This window comes from Rhinopithecus bieti, unplaced genomic scaffold (assembly GCF_001698545.2).
Source record: "Rhinopithecus bieti isolate Rb0 unplaced genomic scaffold, ASM169854v2 scaffold_42380, whole genome shotgun sequence".
NCBI classification, from domain to species: Eukaryota; Metazoa; Chordata; class Mammalia; order Primates; family Cercopithecidae; genus Rhinopithecus; species Rhinopithecus bieti.
Window position 1 is genome coordinate 155,443 of NW_016818327.1, and position 21,100 is coordinate 176,542.

Genomic DNA, 21,100 nt, shown 5'->3' on the forward strand with positions numbered 1-21,100 from the left:
TTTTCTTTCTTTTTTTTTTTTTTTGAGATGGAATCTTGCAGTGTCACCTGGGCTGGAGTGCAAAGCCGCGATCTCGGCTCACTGCAACCTCCACCTCCCGGGTTCAAGCTATTCTCCTGTCTCAGCCTCCCAAGTAGCTGGGATTACAGGCATCTGCCACCACACCCGGCTAATTTTTTGTATTTTCAGTAGAGATGAGGTTTCACTATGTTGGCCAGGCTGGTCTCAAACTCCTGGCCTTGTGATCCACCCTCCTCGGCCTCCCAAAGTGCTGGGATTACAGGCGTGAGCCACCACACCCTGCCCTCTGTTCTTATCTTTTGAGAACATAAAGAGAATTGACATGGCAGAAAATGTAATGAGTGTTTGTACTGATTGAAGTTCTTTTGGTGGCGAGCAATGAAAACTGACTGAGGCTAAGTCCAGGGAACAGAGAAAAAGCTGAACAGCCAACCTTGGGGAAGAGCTTGAGAACCTAGAGTAATGTTAAGAATGTCAGCATCAGAATCACGTGCTTTTTTCTAGATTGCCACTGTTACAGTGTTTGGTTTCAACAGCCCCCATATCTTTATTTTTCATCCCCTCCCCATGTCGGCTTTATAAATCTTACGTGTTATTTTAGACTTCCAAATGAAACTGTAATTACTCTATGAAAGCTGTCCTGATTTTTTCAAGAATTGCTGAATGCACTCATCATTGAGCTAAAATTGTACCAACTGTGTGTCTACTATTTTGCCCCAAGATATGGTGCAATTATTGTGGTCCCAGGGTCTTTTTTCCTTTCTCTAAGCTAAGAGACATTTATGGGAGAAGGTAGTGAATTGTCTATCTAGCCCCTCTGTTTTTCTAGCTTGTCTCCCCCAGCACCCAGTGCTGTTTTGTTTTTTGTTTTAGTTTTTCAGGTGCTTGTTGAAGTAGAGTTTAGCAATTTAAATAGTCTTAATTTCACAGGTCACAAAGTTTAATTATGCACAAATGTATGTAGTTTGGCCTCAATCAGGTATCTCAGAAAAGAAACAATGTAGAAGTGACAGCTTATATATTTTAAGAAAAAGCTACTTCTGAACCCCACATCACTGTAAACATTTCTGTGTGTAAATGTATATTTTATATTTCATTTTTTAAGTCTTAGTTTTTTCTTCCTGTATATTAAATTTGATGGAATTTTAAACAAATCCTAAAAAATCATTTTGTGGTTTCCATTACACCCTAGCAAAGATGACAAGTAACACTGACATTTTATTATGAAGAAGATACATTAGCTTTATGTTTAAGATAAGAAGTCATCTTTGTGTCATGCTGACAAGACATTTAAAGTGTTGGTGACAAAAACAAGAAGCAGAAATGTATACAGAAAAGTTAAGAGAAATGAATGGTAAAGAACAAAATAGTTTGCTAAATAGTATTAAAAGTTACTTGTACAGAGCTATAATTTAAATGTGAACTTAGGATACAGAAGGATCCTTAGTAAGCTTTTATATCTGTTAAATATTTTAATTATTATGACTGTCAACATCAGACACAATCTCTATACATGAACTGAGTCCTATTGAATTGGAACTGCTTCTAATAAAAAAAAAAACAATTATTTAGTCACTTATTTACTTTTGAAAGATTTTGAAACAAAACACCTTGTTGATATACTAGTTAGGATACTGCTAAATGCTGTAACAAGAAAGTCGTTACATTTCAATAATTCAAAATAATATCAGGTTTGTAAGAGTTTACCGCAGGTATTCCTGACAGAAGTATGACTTTATTCCGCATGGTGATTTAAGGCTCTGATTTCTTTCATTTCCTAGGGTATTTGTGTTCTCTGAACTTGACTGGCAGAGGAATAGAGTGGGGTAAAGACATCAAACCTGTATCTTGATCACCTTTTCCCAAGGTGACTCATGTCGCTTCTCACCCCTTTAATAGGAACTTTTATATGTCCCTACTTAGAAGCAGGAGTATCTGGAAAACCTGGTTCTGGGCTAACTAGCTGTTTACTAGCAACAGTTCTATACTGGTGAAAGCATGAATCGTGGCAGATAGTCAGACGATGTGCCATAGTTCACCCTTGTGCCACCAAGTTGTTTTGTTGCCCTTCTTCCTACACATAGAACACATTCACCTCAACTCAAGAGAAACAGCCCAAAGTCCTATTTCATTTTTATATCCAGTCCGTTATCTGCATCATAGTTAGCTGTGGTTCTTCGCAGTCTGGCAACCTATGAACTCAAGTTCATGGTAACTGCTTACGACACCTTCCCTCCCCGTTCTGCCTCAGCACAAATCCAATATACAGTAAAGGAACAGGAACAGGAGAGCTACAGGTAAGTTTGCCATGTGGAAAAAGGAAAAGCAGGAAATTCACGGCAGTAATTGTCCAATTACAATAATGAAATCCTATCTGGCAGGCACTGTGAAGACACCCTGCCAAGGAAGTGTTCCAGATCTCTTGATCAGAGCTGTATTGTGTATTCTGAAAATAACTCCCTCGCCCTTTATTCTCCATGGCCCTCTGGGCTCTGCACCTTGGGAGCTTCTTCCTTATCTATTTATTCATGGCGAAATTGGAAAAGATATATGACCACCTTCAGCAAACTATTGCAGGAACAGAAAACCGAACACCGCATGTTCTCACTCATGGGTGGGAATTGACAATGAGATGACTTGGACTCTGGAGGGGGAATGTCACACACCGGGGCCTATTATAGGGAGGGGGGAGGAGGAGGGGGAGGGATGGCACTAGGAGTTATACCTGATGTAAATGACAAGTTGATGGGTGCTGACAAGTTGGTGGGTGCAGCACACCAACATGGCACAGGTATACATATGTAACAAACCTGCACGTTGTGCACATGTACCCTAGAACTTAAAGTATAAAAAAAAAAAAAAAAGAAATATGACCACTTTTTTGGTTGTGCAGTTTGGGAGCCTGAAAACTATTCGACAGACCATTTTGAAGTTTAAGTTCAGCATTTACCAATGCACTTCTCTTAGAAACAGAAGATTTCATATCTGTGGACCTCCCCTTATTACACATGCCAATGTTCACACCTTTATCAGTCAGTCTGTCCAGAAAAACAAACATTTCCAGGTCTTTCCAATGGAGGGAACGTAGCATAGGGAATTAGATATACATATGATAGGGAGAAGCCAAGCAGATGATTGTGAATATACCCAGAAATTAACTAAATCAGGAAACCATTGCATACTCTAGGGAAAGAAGAGCAATAGGAAGAAGTGATATTATCAGAGCTAAGAGTGCTGTTAATAAAAGACAAAACTAAGTCCTATTGAAGAGGAACTAAGCTCCTTGAGAGATGTGAGCCATTCATATTCTTTAATCTTTGTGTATCCTCACATAATAAGAACTCAGTGTTTATTTAATTGAACAGAGCTGAGCAATAAACCCTTCCACTGACTTCAGTTAGAAATACCCATCAAAAAATAAAATGTGGCAGAAAGAATGGTATTCGATATTGGGATAGCCTTTAATTTGTGGATCAGCCCAAATCAGTTATCTTGGGACCTAATTTAGCAAGCCATCATCAGCATTTACAGAATGAGAAATTGTCAAAATTTTTAATTTAAATATTCTCTTCCTGTATAAGAGTTTAGAGTTTGGTACAGTACCAATTTTTATATAAACATAGAAGGAAGAATTAAAAGCAATAAAGTCTGTAAGTGGCTCATGCCAAAATATTTTTTTTTTAAGTTGGAATGGGGGATGGGTGTGGAGAAAGCGAAAAAGCTTTCAAGACTTGTTAGGAAAATAGCAGCTATAGCTACAGTGGATATAGAGCTCTATCTTAGTCTTTTATTCTTTTTTGGAATAACCTTCTAAGTTGATAATGATATTCCTTTGTCTACTGGTTTGAGCCAAAAGCTATCATCTTATTTTTCTTTACTGTCACTTAAGAAAGAATCTGTAAGATATTGCTTTGGATATTTTAGCAGTCAAAATGAATTCTAGAGTATGATCATAATTGTGAAAACATTGCAAATGTCATTTAGTTTGTTCTTAGATGTCCTTTATATACTTGAGTATATGGATATGCTGGATTCAACACAGCTATGGCTTTTAGGAAAGGCATGAGAAAAGTCTCAAAATAGTAGATACATTTAACAACTTGCAAATTGAGAATAGTTTGAGAAGCTTTTATGACTATGTTGTCTTTCCTAGAGAGAAGGAGAGTCTTGCCTAAAGATTTCTTGGTGAAGATTTCTACTTATACTGTAAATGAAGATTTGAGAGTAGGGGAAGGGTATGACAAAGTCAATTGCCATGAATGCTTTCAAAACATTTTACTCTTAGAATCTAAGAATAGAAGGCAACCCTATTAAATTGATAAAGACTATCTGTAACAACTTGAGATGGGACTTTGTTTTGTTATATTAAAGTAAAATTATAACAATATTACAAAGAAATTTCAGATTCACAATCACTTTGTGTTGCAGCAAGATTTATACACAAGAAGATATGTTTCAATATAGTTTTAATGAACATATTTATTCTGTTTGTGAAAAAAAATTTTAGCATACCTGGGAATGTTTATAATTCTTCCATTCATATCTAAGCTTCAGGCTTATGGCTTAAAATATAATGCAGTGCACTTCACATATTTGTTTTGTCTTTTAGCCTATAATAATCCCATTTAAAAATATCAAGGCTTGGGTGTAAACTGTGCCTAAATATGTCATAACTGATTTTAAAACAGGGGGAAAATACCTTGTGTTATCTGCATGGTACCTAACATCTGAAGAGTAGGCTTCTCTTTCTTGGGTTGACTCTGGGAAGTGAGGGTTGTGAAATAATCACTTGTTAATTTGGTGGTTTTATTAAAAGTAATTACTTTGTTTCAGTCATTATAATATCTGTAGTTTTGAAAAAATGTCGGGAAAAAGTCCTTCTTTGGTATTGATCTAGAGCAGAAAATGTGCTGTTTTCCATCTCTAATTGAGTTGATTTCCTTTAATACTATTTTACAATGATAATAAAACATGAGGCATATTTGTGCTGTTTGAAATAATTGGCTTTGGTTTTTAAGCATGTTATCCATAATTTCAAAGAGTACCTTTCTGAACTGCTTTGCCCTGAGGAGTTTAGAATTTTCTTGAAATTATGGGTGTCTCTTGAGTATTTTTCAACATCAATTCAACTGTAGCTTGTTGTGCTATTAATTCATTATGAAGTGACACAGGAAGAAAACTCATTATGTGATAATGTGAAAACACTTACTTGTCAAAAAATAAATTAAGTCTGTATTGAAAATCCATCAGCTATTGTAGTAGGCAGTCAAATGGTTTATTGGATACATTTGGGTGTTGACACCGTTTTTTCAAACAGGTAAACATAGAAAATATTTTAGTTCCAACCTATAGACACTCTGTATCATGCATTTAAATATGGTCTTTTTTCCATACAGGTGATATTATACCCAACTTCTAATAGCTCCAAATCAGCTGAATTACACCGAATGGTAGTTCCAAAAAATAGCCAGGATTCTGACTTAAAAATCAAACTGGCAGTGCGAATGGATAAACCAGCACATATGAAGCATAGTGGGTGAGTATAAATTTGAGGATTGTTTTCCTGAATTATTGAATTTCATTTCAGTGTATTATTTTTGTCAGTTTAGTGAGAGAATCAGTATAGCAGGCTTTCACACGGAGTTTTCTCAAAAAGTGACACACACGAGTTATCTTACTCAATGTTTTTAGACCCAAAGATGGCTTTATAGCTCAATACATGGGTCTTTAGTTAAGATAACTGTATGCATGCTACCACAATATTGGAACTTGATTGTGTTAGTATTACTCATCAGTCATATTGATACAGGGCCTGATACCTTCTAAGAAACATTCTTCAAATTGCAATCATAGTTGAAACAAATTTAGCATTGAGGTCCCTAGAAATAAAACCTCCATAGACTATATAAAAACTAAAACATAGTGTAGATATAACCCAATGAGGCTGTATATATTTTGACAAGAGGAATATGAGTGTTCATCCAAACATGTGAGTGAGAACTGAATCAATATTGGAGAAAACTGCTGTTGCCTGGGGAATACGTGCAGGTACTGTCTCCTGGGGATCACCAGGGGTCAGAGTCAGCCTTCATCTCTGCCAAGGTTCTTTGTCTGTTGCAGCTGGTGATGAAACAGGTCTGAACTCTTGAATAAAATGAATTTCCAGAAATCCAGGACTTCCTCAGAATAACACTTTGGACTTACTATGGCCAAATCCCAGCATAGGGGTATTAACCATTAGGAAAGAAAAGGGGCCGTTTTTCTTACTGTGGAGAAAAGCAGTTGTTGAAGTGGCTTACCCTGAGTTTAGCAACAAACACAGAGGTCTAAAAAAGCATATCCTTGTAACAAGCAGAGTCTGCTGGCACTGGGGCCCAATCACTGACATCAGGGTGGAGCGAACTGATGATTCAAAAAATGAGGAGGATTCTTTGGACGACCATTAGGGGAAACAAAGTTAGGCTCTGGGCAGGGGGAAATCCAAGGTATACATTACAGTTGGGATGGAACTAAGGACTGTATTGCTTTTTGGTTTAGTAGGCAGCATGTGCAGTGTCAGACCTCACCAAAGGGAAAAAGTACATGAGAGGGTGGGCCCTTAGAAAGGGAACCATGATTCGGACAACCAACATTATGCATCTGTAATGTAGTAATGTAAAGTCAAGTCTAACTATGACTCAGCTTATAATGCACATAGAGTGTCTGGGATTTAATATTTAATTCATGCATCCATCTACCTGCTCACCAGTAATTTATGCAGCAGGCATGTATTGAGCACTTACTGTCTTCCAACTAGGACACACTTTAATATGATATTGCGGGCCTATAGGAACTGGCTAGTCAGGGATTCAGACTTGTATGCAAATAATTATGATAGTGAGTGATAAGTGCTGTAAGACAGAAATGGGAACCTGGGAAAAATAATACCTGATTTTTTCCAGGTACAGTGAATGAAAGTCTCACAGGACACCTGACTTTTGAGATAAAACTTAAAGGATAAATTCATCAGGTAGACAGTGGGAGAAATGGCATTCTAGCAACATGACAGCAAGTACAAAGGCAGGGAGTCCTGGAAGGACTTTTTAGCTGATGATGACAAATTCAGTGAAACTGTCAGAGTGCTTTGAGACTAGAGAGAGTGCTAGTGCTCTAAAGTGCTTAGAGACTAGTAGAGTTACACATAAAAGAACACAATATGTTCCAGGAACTGCAGTTGTTTCTCCACTCTTTTTCACTCAGTCCCTTTTTCTTTTGATGAATGGCACAATAAAAAAAAAAAAAACCCAGAAACCTATCATAATGTCAAGATGGCCCTAATTTACCCATCCACAGTACCATGCCATGGTGAATACCCCTGGACCTTCAGCTTGTCCCAAGAACAAAGACTGAACATGCATAGGGCAAGTCCTGTAACCTTTAGCTCCAGTGGAAAGAAACCCTTGCTCTCACCTGGCAGTTTCTTGGTTTAGCATACTCCAGGATAGGTGAGACAATCCAGACCCCTTACAAGGCTTGATTTGGAGGTAGGGTTTGTTTTTTTCACATCTCTTTGAATCAGTACCCCTAGAGTGACCCTGCAATTGACTTTTGCCCAAAACTAAAGGTGAAGGAAAAGACTAAAGAGGATATATCATAGTCTCTTAATTTAATCCATAAAGCTCAGGAACTCACTAAAGGACTCAGACCAAAAATGCATCATAGCCCAACCATATCAATTATTATCTAACATTGCTAAGAGATACGGGTATTTCTAGATATTTAGGTATCTCTTCAGTTTGTGATATCCACATTGATGCAATGTTAGAACTGAAAATTATCTGTGATGTCATGCTAACACAGTGTGTTGTGTAGCAAAATTAAGAATGTCATATTCCAAAAAGTGGTTTGATTAAAATATTTTAATACTAATATTAGCAGAATTGAACATTTTCAACATTGCTATAATAATAATTGATCCCTATGGACAGGGACAGTTAAAGGTGCTTTAACCTAAGCATCTGTTCTGTTTCCTCAGTACCCATGTGGTAACAGTTTTAAACATTTTGAATAATACACCTATGTGTAAACATATATCGGAGAACATTTCACCTACAGCATAGCTATATTCGTTTTATTCTAAAGTACTTTATAAATGGATTTTACTGCATTTAGTTACATTTAAGAAGAGAAAGTTAGTCTTTCTCTTCCAAGTATTCCGTCATACACCAAAGCGATAATATAACAGGAATAGTAGGTTAATAGCATTTTGCTTTGAGCCTGGATCGTGTTTTGTTGATCATTTCTCCTATAATCAATAATTAACAGATGGATAATCTTAAAAGAGACAAGTCAAGTTTTAAAAATATTAATTTATCTTTAAAATATAGCAAACTCTTGTTACAGATAGAGTTGTTAGGTGGATTAAAAAATAAATTGGAGGATAATGGATTTTTATCTTCAGAGCACTTTAGACTTTGAAATCTTTTGGGACTTCAGTAGTAAAAACCTATTCTCTGTTTTAATAATGTAGACATCAAATATATCTTTCTTGCGTGAACTATTGTAACATGTATTCTCTGTTTTATTCATTTATCACTTATCTATGGCCCCTAAAAAATATTTTTATCAATGTTATTTATATTTGTCTGTGTTTTCTCAACTATACTCTGTTTCTTAGACCTGTTTGAATTCTCAATGCCTCCCACAGTGTATAATCAGAGATAGATATTAATGTGAATAATGATGGTGAAAATATAATATTGTGCTCCCTAGGGTATTAAGGGAAAAGTAATACAAATGAGAGTAAGCCTTATTTACAAATTCAAACTTAAAGGTTCTAAACACAGTTTATTGGGAATAGAACATAATTTTAATGTAAAAAAATGCCTAAAATAAATGAAATAAATGGTGTTTAGTTCTCAGTGTTGCATTTTAAAATGACTGTTTTTTTTTTTAACCAGAAGGTAAAATGCCTCCAATCTAAAGCTCATGTTTCTGATAACTAATCAATCCACCACTATACATTATAGTTTATTTAAGTATGACTAACTACATGTAAATAAGCATAACGATGATTCCATCATTTTAAAACCAAACTGAGCATTACCACAAGACGTATATTTAGCAAAAACGAGTTTATTTATTCTTTTGGAATATGTCATCTAAACTAATTATAGAAACTAACCCTTTGATAAATCTGTTGAACAAATTACCAGCTACGTTTTGAATGGTTAAATGATTCACATCCAGCTTTTGAATTTATTTTCCTGGTTTGTGTGTGTGTGTATTTGTAACATGAAGATAGAAGTGTTCTTGAACAAATGGGTTATACTTTAGCATAGCCTAGTGGCTAAGTAACAGTATTAACTTAAAACTCAAATAACTATTCCTGTTTTTATTAAATAAGATTGTTTGCCTAATTCAAAGGTTATTTTCTCAACCAAAAGGGTAAAATAAAATGGAACTAATAAATGATGGTTATGACAATTAAATCTATAACTGAAAAAGAGAAAATTGGCTCTCACAAATATGTGGAAGCATTATTACCATGATCTATGAGAAGTCTGCATACAACTGATTACTTTTATAGTAAAAATAGAGTTTCATAACTATATAACTATAGAAGACTTTTATCATAGTTTCTAATTGGTAAGAAAATTTTAGCAAAACTACTCTCAGATGAATCTCATATTTCTCTTTGTGTAGAGTCATGCTTGGCTATTTACACATTTGTTGAATGAACGGATGGATTAAAATATTTTGACATTGTCACTAATAAAACTCTCTAATTTCCATCATAAAGATAGAAAAGGCATTGGGCTCATCTCTTGTTGCAAGGAGAGACAATAGTTGAACTTCCAGCAGGAAAAACGAGACAAGCCCCACACTGGCTGCATTGTGGCCCCTCCATTTCCCAGAGACAGGGCCAGCTGGGCATCCAGAAATTGGAGCAGCATGCCTGTGTAAACTGCATTCACACGCTAAATATTCAGACATTGTATTTGCTTATAAAGTAAAATGACTGCACTCTAGTAAAGTTCCATTAATTAGCTTATTATTCAAGGTTTATGATCGCCAACTAATTTAGGGGAGGAAAATCTTAGCTGCATCAAGGTAGTATTTGCTCAGAGGGTCCAGCCTTTAAACAAAGCCTAGTCTGTTCTTTCACAAAGAAAATTGATATTTCATTTTTAAATGTACCTTTTAGAATGACTTCCCTCTGTGTCCTTGTCTAAAATAACTATGTTTTGATATCTGACCTTGACCTGAACCTATGTATGTGTAGGTCTACTTGCATTCCCAGGTTGAACTTGGCCCAGCCTGGCTTATCCTGATTTCACCGAAATCCTACTTGAGTCCCTTGAACTGTAATCATCATCATCATCATCATCATCATCATCATCATCATCTTTTTTTTTTTTTTTTTGAGACAGGGTCTCACTCTGTCGCCCAGGCTGGAATGCAGTGGCACCATCTTCGCTCACTGCAACCTCCACCTCCCATGCTTAAGCAGTCCTCAGTCTCCCAACTAGCTGAGACTACAGGTTTGCACCACCACCCTTGGCTAATTTTTTTGTATTGTTATTAGAGACAGGGTTTTGCTATGTTGCCCAGGCTGGTCTCGAGCTACTGCACTCAAGCGATCCTCCTGCCTTGGGACTCCCACAGTGCTGGAAATACAGGTGTGAGCCACTGTGCTCTGCCTTATAATAACATTCTTCAAGTTTTAACCACATCATTTGACTTTATTCAAAAGAAAATGCTCAAAGACAGATGAGAAAAATAGAAATGTACAAATCATCATTAATTCCTTGGGAGTATAAAAGTTACATCCCTATTAGGGCCCTTTGCTTAATTTTAGACTTTAATTTACATTTTATTTGACAGCTATTATGGATGTAGATAAGGTAGTTTGTTGCTCTTTGTGTGTTTATTTTTCTGCTAACTTTATTTTGTCTCCTCTCTATGTCCAAGGGAGAAAAATGAAAATATTACATAAGGGCTTTGAACCATGTCTGAGCAACTGACTTGAATGATTTATGTAAGAAATGAGCTCAGATTCTAAAAATAGAGAGCACCTGGAGATTATTTCGTGGCAAGTGAGAGGAATAAGAAAACACTTTCCCTTTATTTCAGTCTAATGCTGTCTAACACTTTTTAAATTGCAGATATTTTCAGTGCGTATTTTAAATAACTGATGGTGCTCATTGTATGTTTTACTACAATTTGCTAGTTTAACTTTTAATTTTCTTGCTTAAATCATTAAACAAGTTGATTTGATCCATATAGCTCTACCAGTCTATCAAATCTTGCTAGTTGTGGTATTAAAATTTGTCAAGTTTTATGATACATTGTTGATCTCATTAGACTTACATACCAGGTGAGTTAATTTTAATTTCATCTCAGTTATTTTTGTTTACTTTTAATTACAGTTTTGTGTGTGATTCATTTTTATTTTAATTTTAAAAAATTTTTAGACAGAGTCTTATTCTGTCTTCCAGGCTGTAGTACAGTGGTGTGAACAGAGCTCACTGCAGCCTCCACCTCCTGGGCTCAAGTGACCCTCCCACCTCAGCCTCCTGAGTAGCTGGGACCACAGGTGTGTGCCACCATACCTGACTAGCTTCTTTAAAAAACTTTTTGTAGAGATGGGGTCTCCCTATATTGCCCAGGCTGTTCTTGAACTCCTGGACTCAGGTGATCCTCCTTCCTCAGTCTTCCAAAGTGCTGAGATTACAAGTGTGAGCCACCACACCTAGCTAAATTGCTTTATTTGAAGAGGGATTGATAAACCTAAACAGCTGACTCAATACTTACTGTCTACATGACTTTTATTTTGTAGTTACCATCACACCCAAGACATTCATGTGATTGTATAATTAGCCTAATTAAAGGTTTTGTGAAAATAATCAGTGAGAGAGGCTAGTGTCATTGAGATTAGGGTTCTAAAGACCTTTGCCATTGCCAGCTCTACTCTAGAATGCTCATGGTACTCACCTCCTCTTTCTTCTGTCTCTTATCAGATGCTGTCTCTATGGCAGCCCATCCTGTTTACCCAACAAAGAACCTTCTCTCTCTGCTTCCAATTCTACTTTTAACTGGCTTCTTTCTTTCTTTTTTTTTTTTAAGCTCTTATCATCTGTGTTATATTTATTGTTTATTAACTATATCCTCAACTAGAATGTTATTGCCATGGTGTAATTTGCTATTGAGTAGCTTCCCAACCAAATTTGATTCCCATAGGGTAGGAACTTTGTCTTACTTGCTATTTTTAAACCCAAAATTTTTAGAACATTGCCTGGTATTTAGTAGAAGCTAAACAAATATTTGATGAATTGATGAATTTTTTTAGAAAAGAACAGAATGCAGAAATTGTGCTCACAGTTGTAAATGTTGGACTGATTGTTTGGATAATAACTTCAAATTAATCGGTACCACTGTAAGGTGGATTTGTTGGAGTGTGTTTCAAAACATTATTTCCCCAGAAGAATTACAGGAAGTCTCCTTTATTTACAAATTTAAATTTGACTATAAATCTAAAGACTGTATTATAAAGAAATATATTATTTTCCCAAAACTTTAAATTGAAATTAATTACTCTCTGTAGGGAGGCTTGTTGCCTGTCAACAGTTATTTGCTGCCATATGCTGTACTTTCATTGCTATCCCTGTGGTTGAACTGTAGGAGGAAGTTTTAGCAACACTTCTTATGGGTGGAGTATACCCCAGGGTTAATTTGTTTTAATTTGTAAGAATGATGTATTATGTAACCAATACTTATCAAAATTAAAGGCAAAAAATAACACCCTAGATTTGAGCTTTGTTCATACTATCTTTGTGGACTCAATAAAAGTCATTTGCTTTCTTTCTGCTACAGTGATCCTTGAATTTGAATAGTCATGCTATATTTATTTCAGTATTTATTCTGTCAATTCTATTTGGTGTACACTTTTTTTCCATTTAGATCGGCTCAAAAATAATTCATGAAAATGTTTTCCCCAACAGCTGACAAAGAAGAATGAGGAGAAATATACAAGGAACCAGTGTTTTAATGATTAGACAGGCAGGAGGAGTCCTAGACTGTATACGGAGATGAATGGACTAAGCAAGCAAAAGCATGGGCTGACAGTACCAAGACTTGCAACTATTTCAGAGTCAGAGCATGGCAGTGGGCCAAAATCAGGACAAAACTTAGAAGCAGAAGGTTACATAAACTAGAAAGCAGGAAGATACGTGGCAGTAGTAAAGGGCAATAGCAATGAAAGTACAGCATATGGCAGCAAAGCTGGACTTACTTGAAAGTCCCTGAAAAAAAGGAAGAAAAAAGCTTAGGGAAGATCAACAGAGGTCTAAAGAGGAGAAAATGAGTGTTTCTGGAACATAGTAAAGGATAGGACGGGGCCTAAAAATACAGGAATGACGAAAATGAATCTCTTCAAAAGTAGTCCAAGCTTGTCTGTTAGTGTGTTTAATTTTGGCATTCTTTCCATAGATCTTAGCATACGGGTATAAGGGTCCTAAAGAGTATTCCTACTCCTCTCTATATAATCATCACTAGAACTTACCTGAATGGAGCATTGTTAATAGGGTATAATATCATGGCCACAGCCTCCTATGTAGACTATCTGAAGCACCTGAAAATCATAAGTAAACAGTACTGGGGAAGATTATACAATAAACTTGCTTTAGCATGATAGATGTGTGTTCAGATTATAAAAAGAAACATCACCACAATTTTAACATTAATACCAATGTCAATAACATGAACAGAGGAAAGAGTTTACAAACATTACATTTCTAATTATTCATCCTGCATTCATTTATATCCTTAAGGTTAGTACATTAGTAATTAAATCAGAAGCGAAAAGCACATCTTATTATCATGATTTAAAAAAAAATAGTTTGTTACTTTAAAAAATACAAATTTATTTTAATGCCTCTGATTATTTTACATATCAATATTAATACTTCTAAAACACATTTTAAAACATGTTTTTGACAGTGGATTAGAAGGATATAACAGTAGTCCAAAGGTCAATCAAAGAAAAGTTGAATACCACCTATTTCCACCTTTGTGAAATTGGCAGCCTCATCTTTTCTGCCATTTCGATTGATCTTTAGGTTTATCTTCAATTTACGACTTCTTCCTCACTGACATTAGTTAATCTCCATCTTTCTCCATAGTGTGTCCCACAACTAAATCCCTTTTTATTCCTTCTGCCAACCCTAATTCAGTCTCTATCCTAACTAACAAAACCTGTTCAAGGACTTTTCTACTGATGTTCCTGTTTCCAAACCATTTAGGAATTCAGGAATACAATTATATCTCTACTTTAAAAAAATTCAATTGCTTCCCAAGTGCCTGTGGGATTAGATGCAAATCATTTAAGCTAGCATTCAAATTCTTCAAAAATCTAGGTCATCTAGATGTTATACCCAACACAAACTCCCAACTTTGCCAAGTGGATCAGTTCATGTACCCTGAACATGCTTTTATTTGCTCAAATCTATTTCTTTCACTCTTTTACCAAATCCTACCACTCTGGTACCAGGTTACACATTTTCTCATACGTATGTGCCAAGAGAGGCAGTGTTTTTTCTCTAGAACTAATGTTTCCTCAGAAGCAGACTCTCCACTAACTGCAAGCCATCTTGTCCCTACTCCCTTGATTTTGAGAGAACTATTGAGTCTTTTTTATACCAAGACCATCTAAAGAGATGCTAGCCCTCCCTCTGCCTCATCAAGATTACGCCACATTTGTTACCTTACAAGCTGCACAAGAGAATCTGGAATGGGAGGTGGGGCAGAAGCCCTTCTGCCCAAGGCACTCTCAACCACCTGTGTTCCCTACTCCATCTCTTTACTTTTTACCACAGCCCACAGGCGCCAGAAGAATGGACTTTCTCCCTTTTTTTCTGGCTGTCTATGACCTTACTTAGTAAAACTTTTGATTAAGTCAGCCAGACTTGCCCTTTGCTGTATTAAAGGGGGAAATGAGTGAATTACAAAGTTATTTGTACATGTGGTAGGTTGATCACATAAATAGAACCAATAAACAGGCTTCCTAAATTCATACCTTGTGCCCTAAATCTTTCTTGTCCCCTCCAACTTTGGGTTTGGCCATGTGGCTTGCTTTGGCCCCTGGGACAGAAGCAGATTTGACATAAGCATATACTTGAAAAAGCACATGTGCATTTTCACTTCCTTTCTTGCTTGCTTCCTTCACCATGAGGACACACATGGGCTAGTCCACTGGTAAAGCAGAGCTAAATCAGCCTAGTTGTGCTGACCTGGGTTTCAGGCATATGAATGAGCCCAGCTGAAATGAACAAAGCCAGTTAGCCAACGTGAAACTGACCACAGACCCATGAGTTGGTCATGGCCCACCCAGCTCAGATCAATAGAACTGCTTAATAAACTATAGGCTCATAAGAAGTAATAAATGGTTGTTTTTTTAAGTCACGAGGTTTTAGGGCAGTATGTTATACAGCAAAGGTTAGATTCTGTGCACTCTTGTCTTGCTGCAAAATCCTATTCACTTTTTTTCTATTATACATCAAATGCACAAAGCTGGATTAATCATAACCCTTACCCCATGATGTATGTCACATTGATCTATACATTTATTTGTTTATATAATCTTTCCTGTATAATATGACTTGCTACAAACATACTGTACTTTATCCATTACATCAAAATGGACATTTGAGTCATTCCAGATTCTTGCTATTTCATATGGTGGTACTATGAACATTCTTGTACATGTCTCCTGGTATATATATGCATAGTTTCTCTTGAGTGGATACCTAGGAGTGGAACTGCTGAGCTAGTAAGAATGTGAATATTTATCTTTACAAGATAATACTAAACTTTTTCAAGTTTTACCTAATAATTCTACCAGTATACATTTCTTCCAGCAAGTATAAGATCTTTCTGTTCTTCTCTTTTTTGGCTTTTACCATCTACTACCTTCTTTGGATACTTTTCACGTGTCTTTGTTTATGTCTATAGTTATATTATTGGTCTCTTGAAGGCAGAGATCCTGACTCTTCATTACTTAGTCCACATGCTTCAGAACATAGTGGATACATATTATTGTCTGATAATTGGTTGATTTAATTTCAGATTAAGAGACAATATGAAAACTCCCTTGATATTTTTCATTTTTCCATCACAGACTGACTTGGGGACACCAAATTGTGCTCCCAGATAACCTTGAATACCCTCTACTATAAAATTATAACATCCACGCTCCTATTTGTCTCACCAGCTCAGATCACCTTCTTGTGGGCTGGACCTTATTGTTCACCATTATTTGACCACGCACTGAATGCATGCTTGGCTTCATCAAATCAGTTATTTAACACATGTTTATTGATGTGTCAGACTCAATAAATGAGTAAATTTATTGAGACTGTGTCAGACTCAAGTGAGTGAATGAGTGAAATTTGCTGTAATAATAGTGATACTTAAAAAATCATCAAGAGTAATGCATTAGATATCGTAGAGCTAATTACTTGCCCCACTGAAATGGAACAGCTGTTAATCAAATAGCATAGACTAGAAAATTTTAAAAACTGTAAAACTGAAAACAGTTTAAGCTGGCAAAACATAGCATAAATCATATGTAAAAAGTGTAGTATACTGTTAGATATTAATTGCTTCTTCCATGAATTTGACATCCATTTGGAAAGATACCACAAAGAAGCGGTTCACAGAATCTATTTTAACTGGTAGCTTGAAGCTGTTTCCAGAATATCCTTATACCAGAATTCACAGAATGTTAAAAAAATTAACTTACTTTATTCTTCCCTGAGTGTTAATATACCTATAACCGATCAAAATATCCTTATACCAGAATTCACAGAATATTTAAAAAATAGCTTATTCTTCTTTGAGTGTTAATATACCTAAACATGATAGTGTTGTCCCAAGTCATTTGGGTGGAATTTCCATTGGTGACTCTAGTCAGGGAAAGAGCAAGTATATAATGATTATTTGAAAACAGTAACTGAAAAATACTGTCTTTGTTGGTAGTGGTTGTGAGAATTGTATGTGTTTATGGATGTTTATTTAATTAAACAAATATGGAACATATTTAAGAATAGAAAGGGCTTAACTCCTCTTATGAAATGTGAAAAACCGTGGAAGGGAAGATGATAAAACCGGAGTGATCAGAGAGATTCTAGATCGATGTAGACTATGATGAACAGGGCAGAAAAAAAATACTGAATAAAGTGAATGACGATTGAACCTGAAATGTGTAAAACATTAAAATGAATCAGATAGCTACAATAAAACAGGAAAGTAATGTTACAGTTGAAAATACTGCAAAGAATATAGATAAAGTTATCCTCCACAATATCTGTTTGTCCACTGGACACAAATATGCATGTTTTATTTATAGAAAGACAAGTTCCCATTTGTTTAGCCTTTCCCTTGACCTTAAAATGAAAGTTGTGAACGTTTGATAGAATCTGCTAATAACTTCCCAAACTTGCACTTAGTTATAGAAAACCATGTGTTATTTACCCAAATATTTAGCCATTTGACTTAACTATCATATATGAGAGAATGAGAGTGTTGTATGTTTGTAGTAATATATATGAATAATGAAATGTCAATACATAATTAAAATTTACTAAAGAACAGTGTAATACCATAGTAGGACAGCTTAATTGTAGTACCTAGAGTCTGCAGCCAGCATGCCAATTATAGCTCATCACTGTGTGATCTTAAGGCAAGTTGCTTAACCTCCTTGTGCCTCCCTTCTTCCTCAGTAAAATTGAATATGACAATCACCGATTTCAAAAGGATGCTGTAAGGATTAAATGAACTAATATTGCTAGTGACTAAAACATTGCCTGGCACATTGTTAACAGTCCATTTTAGCTGTTATCATTACACAATAGATAATTTGTGATTTACAAATAAATGACAAGATTTGATTTTATGCTAGTATATTGTTACACATATGATATAGTCCATGTAACCTTGAGATATTCTTCTGTTGCAATAGTTTATATATATATATATACACACACACTCATTATAGAAAAATGGAATTATAAGAGAAGTGTTTAAAAAGAACAAAAATTGGCTGGGCACGATGGCACATGCCTGTAATCCCAGCACTTTGGGAGGCCAAGGCAGGTGGATCACATGAGGCCAGGAGTTCAAGACCATCCTGACCAACATGGTGAAACCCCATCTCTGCTAAAAATACAAAAAAAGATAGCTGGTTGTGGCGGTGGGCACCTGTAATCCTAGCTACTAGGGAGGCTAAGGCAGGAAAATCACTTGAACCCAGGAGGTGGAGGTTGCAGTGAGCCAAGACCACACCATTGCACTCCAGCCTGGGCAACAGAGTGAGACTCCATCTCAAAAAAAAAAAAAAAAAAAAAAAAATCTCATAATAGCACTTTAAAAAATATTCTTAGGTATATGAAAGTTAAAAGTGCTGCTTTTTCTGTTTCATTCTGAACCACAGGATCAACTATTTGGTGCACATGTTTTTGTTTCTGTGTGTGTGTATCTTTGTTATATTAACATACTCAATTTACAGTAATTTTAGACATGTTCTATTTCCAGCACTGACATTTTCTGCCAGCATTAAGTACTCTCTGTGTATTTATAGTGTTCGGACCATAAAAGTTATATAATGAATTAATGGGTTAAAATGATTTCTTAATTAAAATCATTGCTATAACTTACAATGCTATAAAACCAATTGGTTTTTATAAGTCATATAAAATGAAAAATGGAACTTTGTGATACAGAGCACAAATTGTGTTAATGATTCATAGGTATTATGAGTGAAATGAAAAATTACTAGACAAGGAGAAGAAAGAAGAAAGTGTTTATCCTGCTACCAAATATTCAGTGAATGGATTATAACTACAATCTTGTCTTTAATGTTTCCCATGGTAATTGTCAGGAAGAGGTATGAAGAATTGTGGGACCTTAATAATATGCCTTGCCGTTTTAATTGCTGAGAGAAGCAAGAGAATTTTAATTGCCAGGAGATACATTACTAATTAAAGTGTCATTCTACATTCATTCTGAAATAATTACTTTGAATATTTATAAGAGCCGAGATATAAATTTAGTTTCAAATTTAGGAGCATACCCACAACACACTTTGTTAAAATTATCTATGGTTAAGAAAGGTTAACAATCATAAAACTTTAAATGTTTCTTTAATTTGATACAATTTAATTTTTTATTGGATTATTCAACTGAAAACTGGAATTCACAGTATTTTAAAACTTAGTATTCCTTTTAAATTACTATAATATTAAGTTAAAGTCCTAAATTGCTTTCAGATTTCTGGGGCATTGGGTTTTTAAATTTTTTAGTTTTAGCATTCATTACAGTTCAGGGGAAAATCTTTTGTAAATGATGCCAACATGAGTATAATGTCATATATGAATTCTAAATTCTGTTGATACCACATGGAAACTTGTAAATGTAGTCATGATTCAGTGGACTTTTAAAATTCTAGAATAAATCTCAAATACTTAACTAAAAAAAATTAACTGAATATGACATGTACTTGAGCTGAAACAGTAAACTTAACACAAAAAAGTAAATACATTAAATATAAAATGTGACTTGAAACATTTTGAACATGTGGTTACCTAAAATCATCAGTTGAAGTTTTATGAAGATTAAGGACACATTAGGAAAATGAAAAAAAGAATGAAGAAGTGTTTTTCTTCATATGGTTATTGCATAAAATTAAAGTCATGCCTTATACTTGGCTTAATAATTATAAGATTTACATTTACAACACTTTAAATACTTTTTTCCCTGTATAACTGGTATACAATTACATTTGTTACAAAGGCTGTTGATGGATTTAACTTGCTTGCCTTTTTGTTTTTTTGGGATTTGGAGCACAGAGCATTGAATACTGATATTTCTCTTTTAATGACTCATCATCACCAGCCCCTTTTTTGTTTTACTTAAATATTTCATTTCTGATCCCATCTCTTATTTCACTCCTGCCCATATAGGTATCTGTCTTAGTCCATTTTGTGTTACTCTAATGGAATACCACAGACTGGGTAGTTTATAATGAACAGAAATTTATTTGGCTCATAATTTTGGAAGCTGGGAAGTCCAAAATTAAGGCGCCAGCATCTGGGGAAGGCCTTCTTGCTGTATTAAAATATGGTGAAAGGCATCACATGGGTCAAAGAGAGAGGAGGACTGAATTCATCATTTCATCAGGATCTCACTGCCATAATAATGGCATTAATTTGTGAGGGCGGAGTCCTTCGTAATCTTAAAGGTCCTACTTCTCAACACTGTTGCTTTGGGTTTTAAGTGTCTGACACATGAACTTTGGGAGACATATTCAAATCATAGCAGTATCCACTCTATATTGGTTAATATAGCCATGGATGTTGTGTATCCCTATAAAATGTGTAGTGTATTTTTTTTGTGTGTGTGTGTGTTAAATGTAGATGTTTTGTGCTACAGATTTTTTTTTCATTAAACATTCAATATTTAAGACCAGTGTTCACTGTTGTATATTCTTTTAGGTCACTGCTTCTTTTACTACCTGGCATACCACAGTGTCTATTACATTTTACCTATTTGATCCTCTAATGATAAACACCTGAATTGTCTCCAACTCCCATCATTAAAAATAGTGTTCCAGTAGTTGTCCTTGATCATGTCCACTCATGGTCCTGTGGTAAGAATTTCTCCACTATGTATAACCAGGAATGAGGCACACAGATTCTTAATTTCACTAAGTATTTCAAGATTGCTTTCCAGATTATCTGTTTCTACTTACAGTGCTACTTTCCTATCTCCTTACCCAAAATAGGTTTTACTGACCTTTCTAATTGTTGTTTTTCTGATAAGGGGAAGCAATGATATTTTTCTCCTTGAACTATCAGTAGAGTAATTTATATTGGTAGGGATTTTTTTAATGTTAAACTATACTTACATTCATGGAAAACAATTTTTTATTTAAATGTTATGAGAATTTTAAAATTAAATAAAATTTAAATAATACCCTTCAGTTTATCTGACTGCTAATGAATTAAGGTGAATGTTCTTTAAAAAAAAAAAAAAAAAAAAAAAA

At 35.2% G+C, this 21,100-nt stretch overlaps 1 protein-coding gene across 1 annotated transcript in view; it reads left to right on the forward strand.

The window, feature by feature from the left end:
- CADPS2 (calcium dependent secretion activator 2) overlaps window positions 1–21,100 on the forward strand; it is a 366,001-nt gene that overhangs the window by 106,976 nt on the left and 237,925 nt on the right. Inside the window, 1 exon segment of the mRNA XM_017856925.1 lies at window positions 5,418–5,557. Coding sequence (XP_017712414.1) covers window positions 5,418–5,557 — 140 coding nt within the window.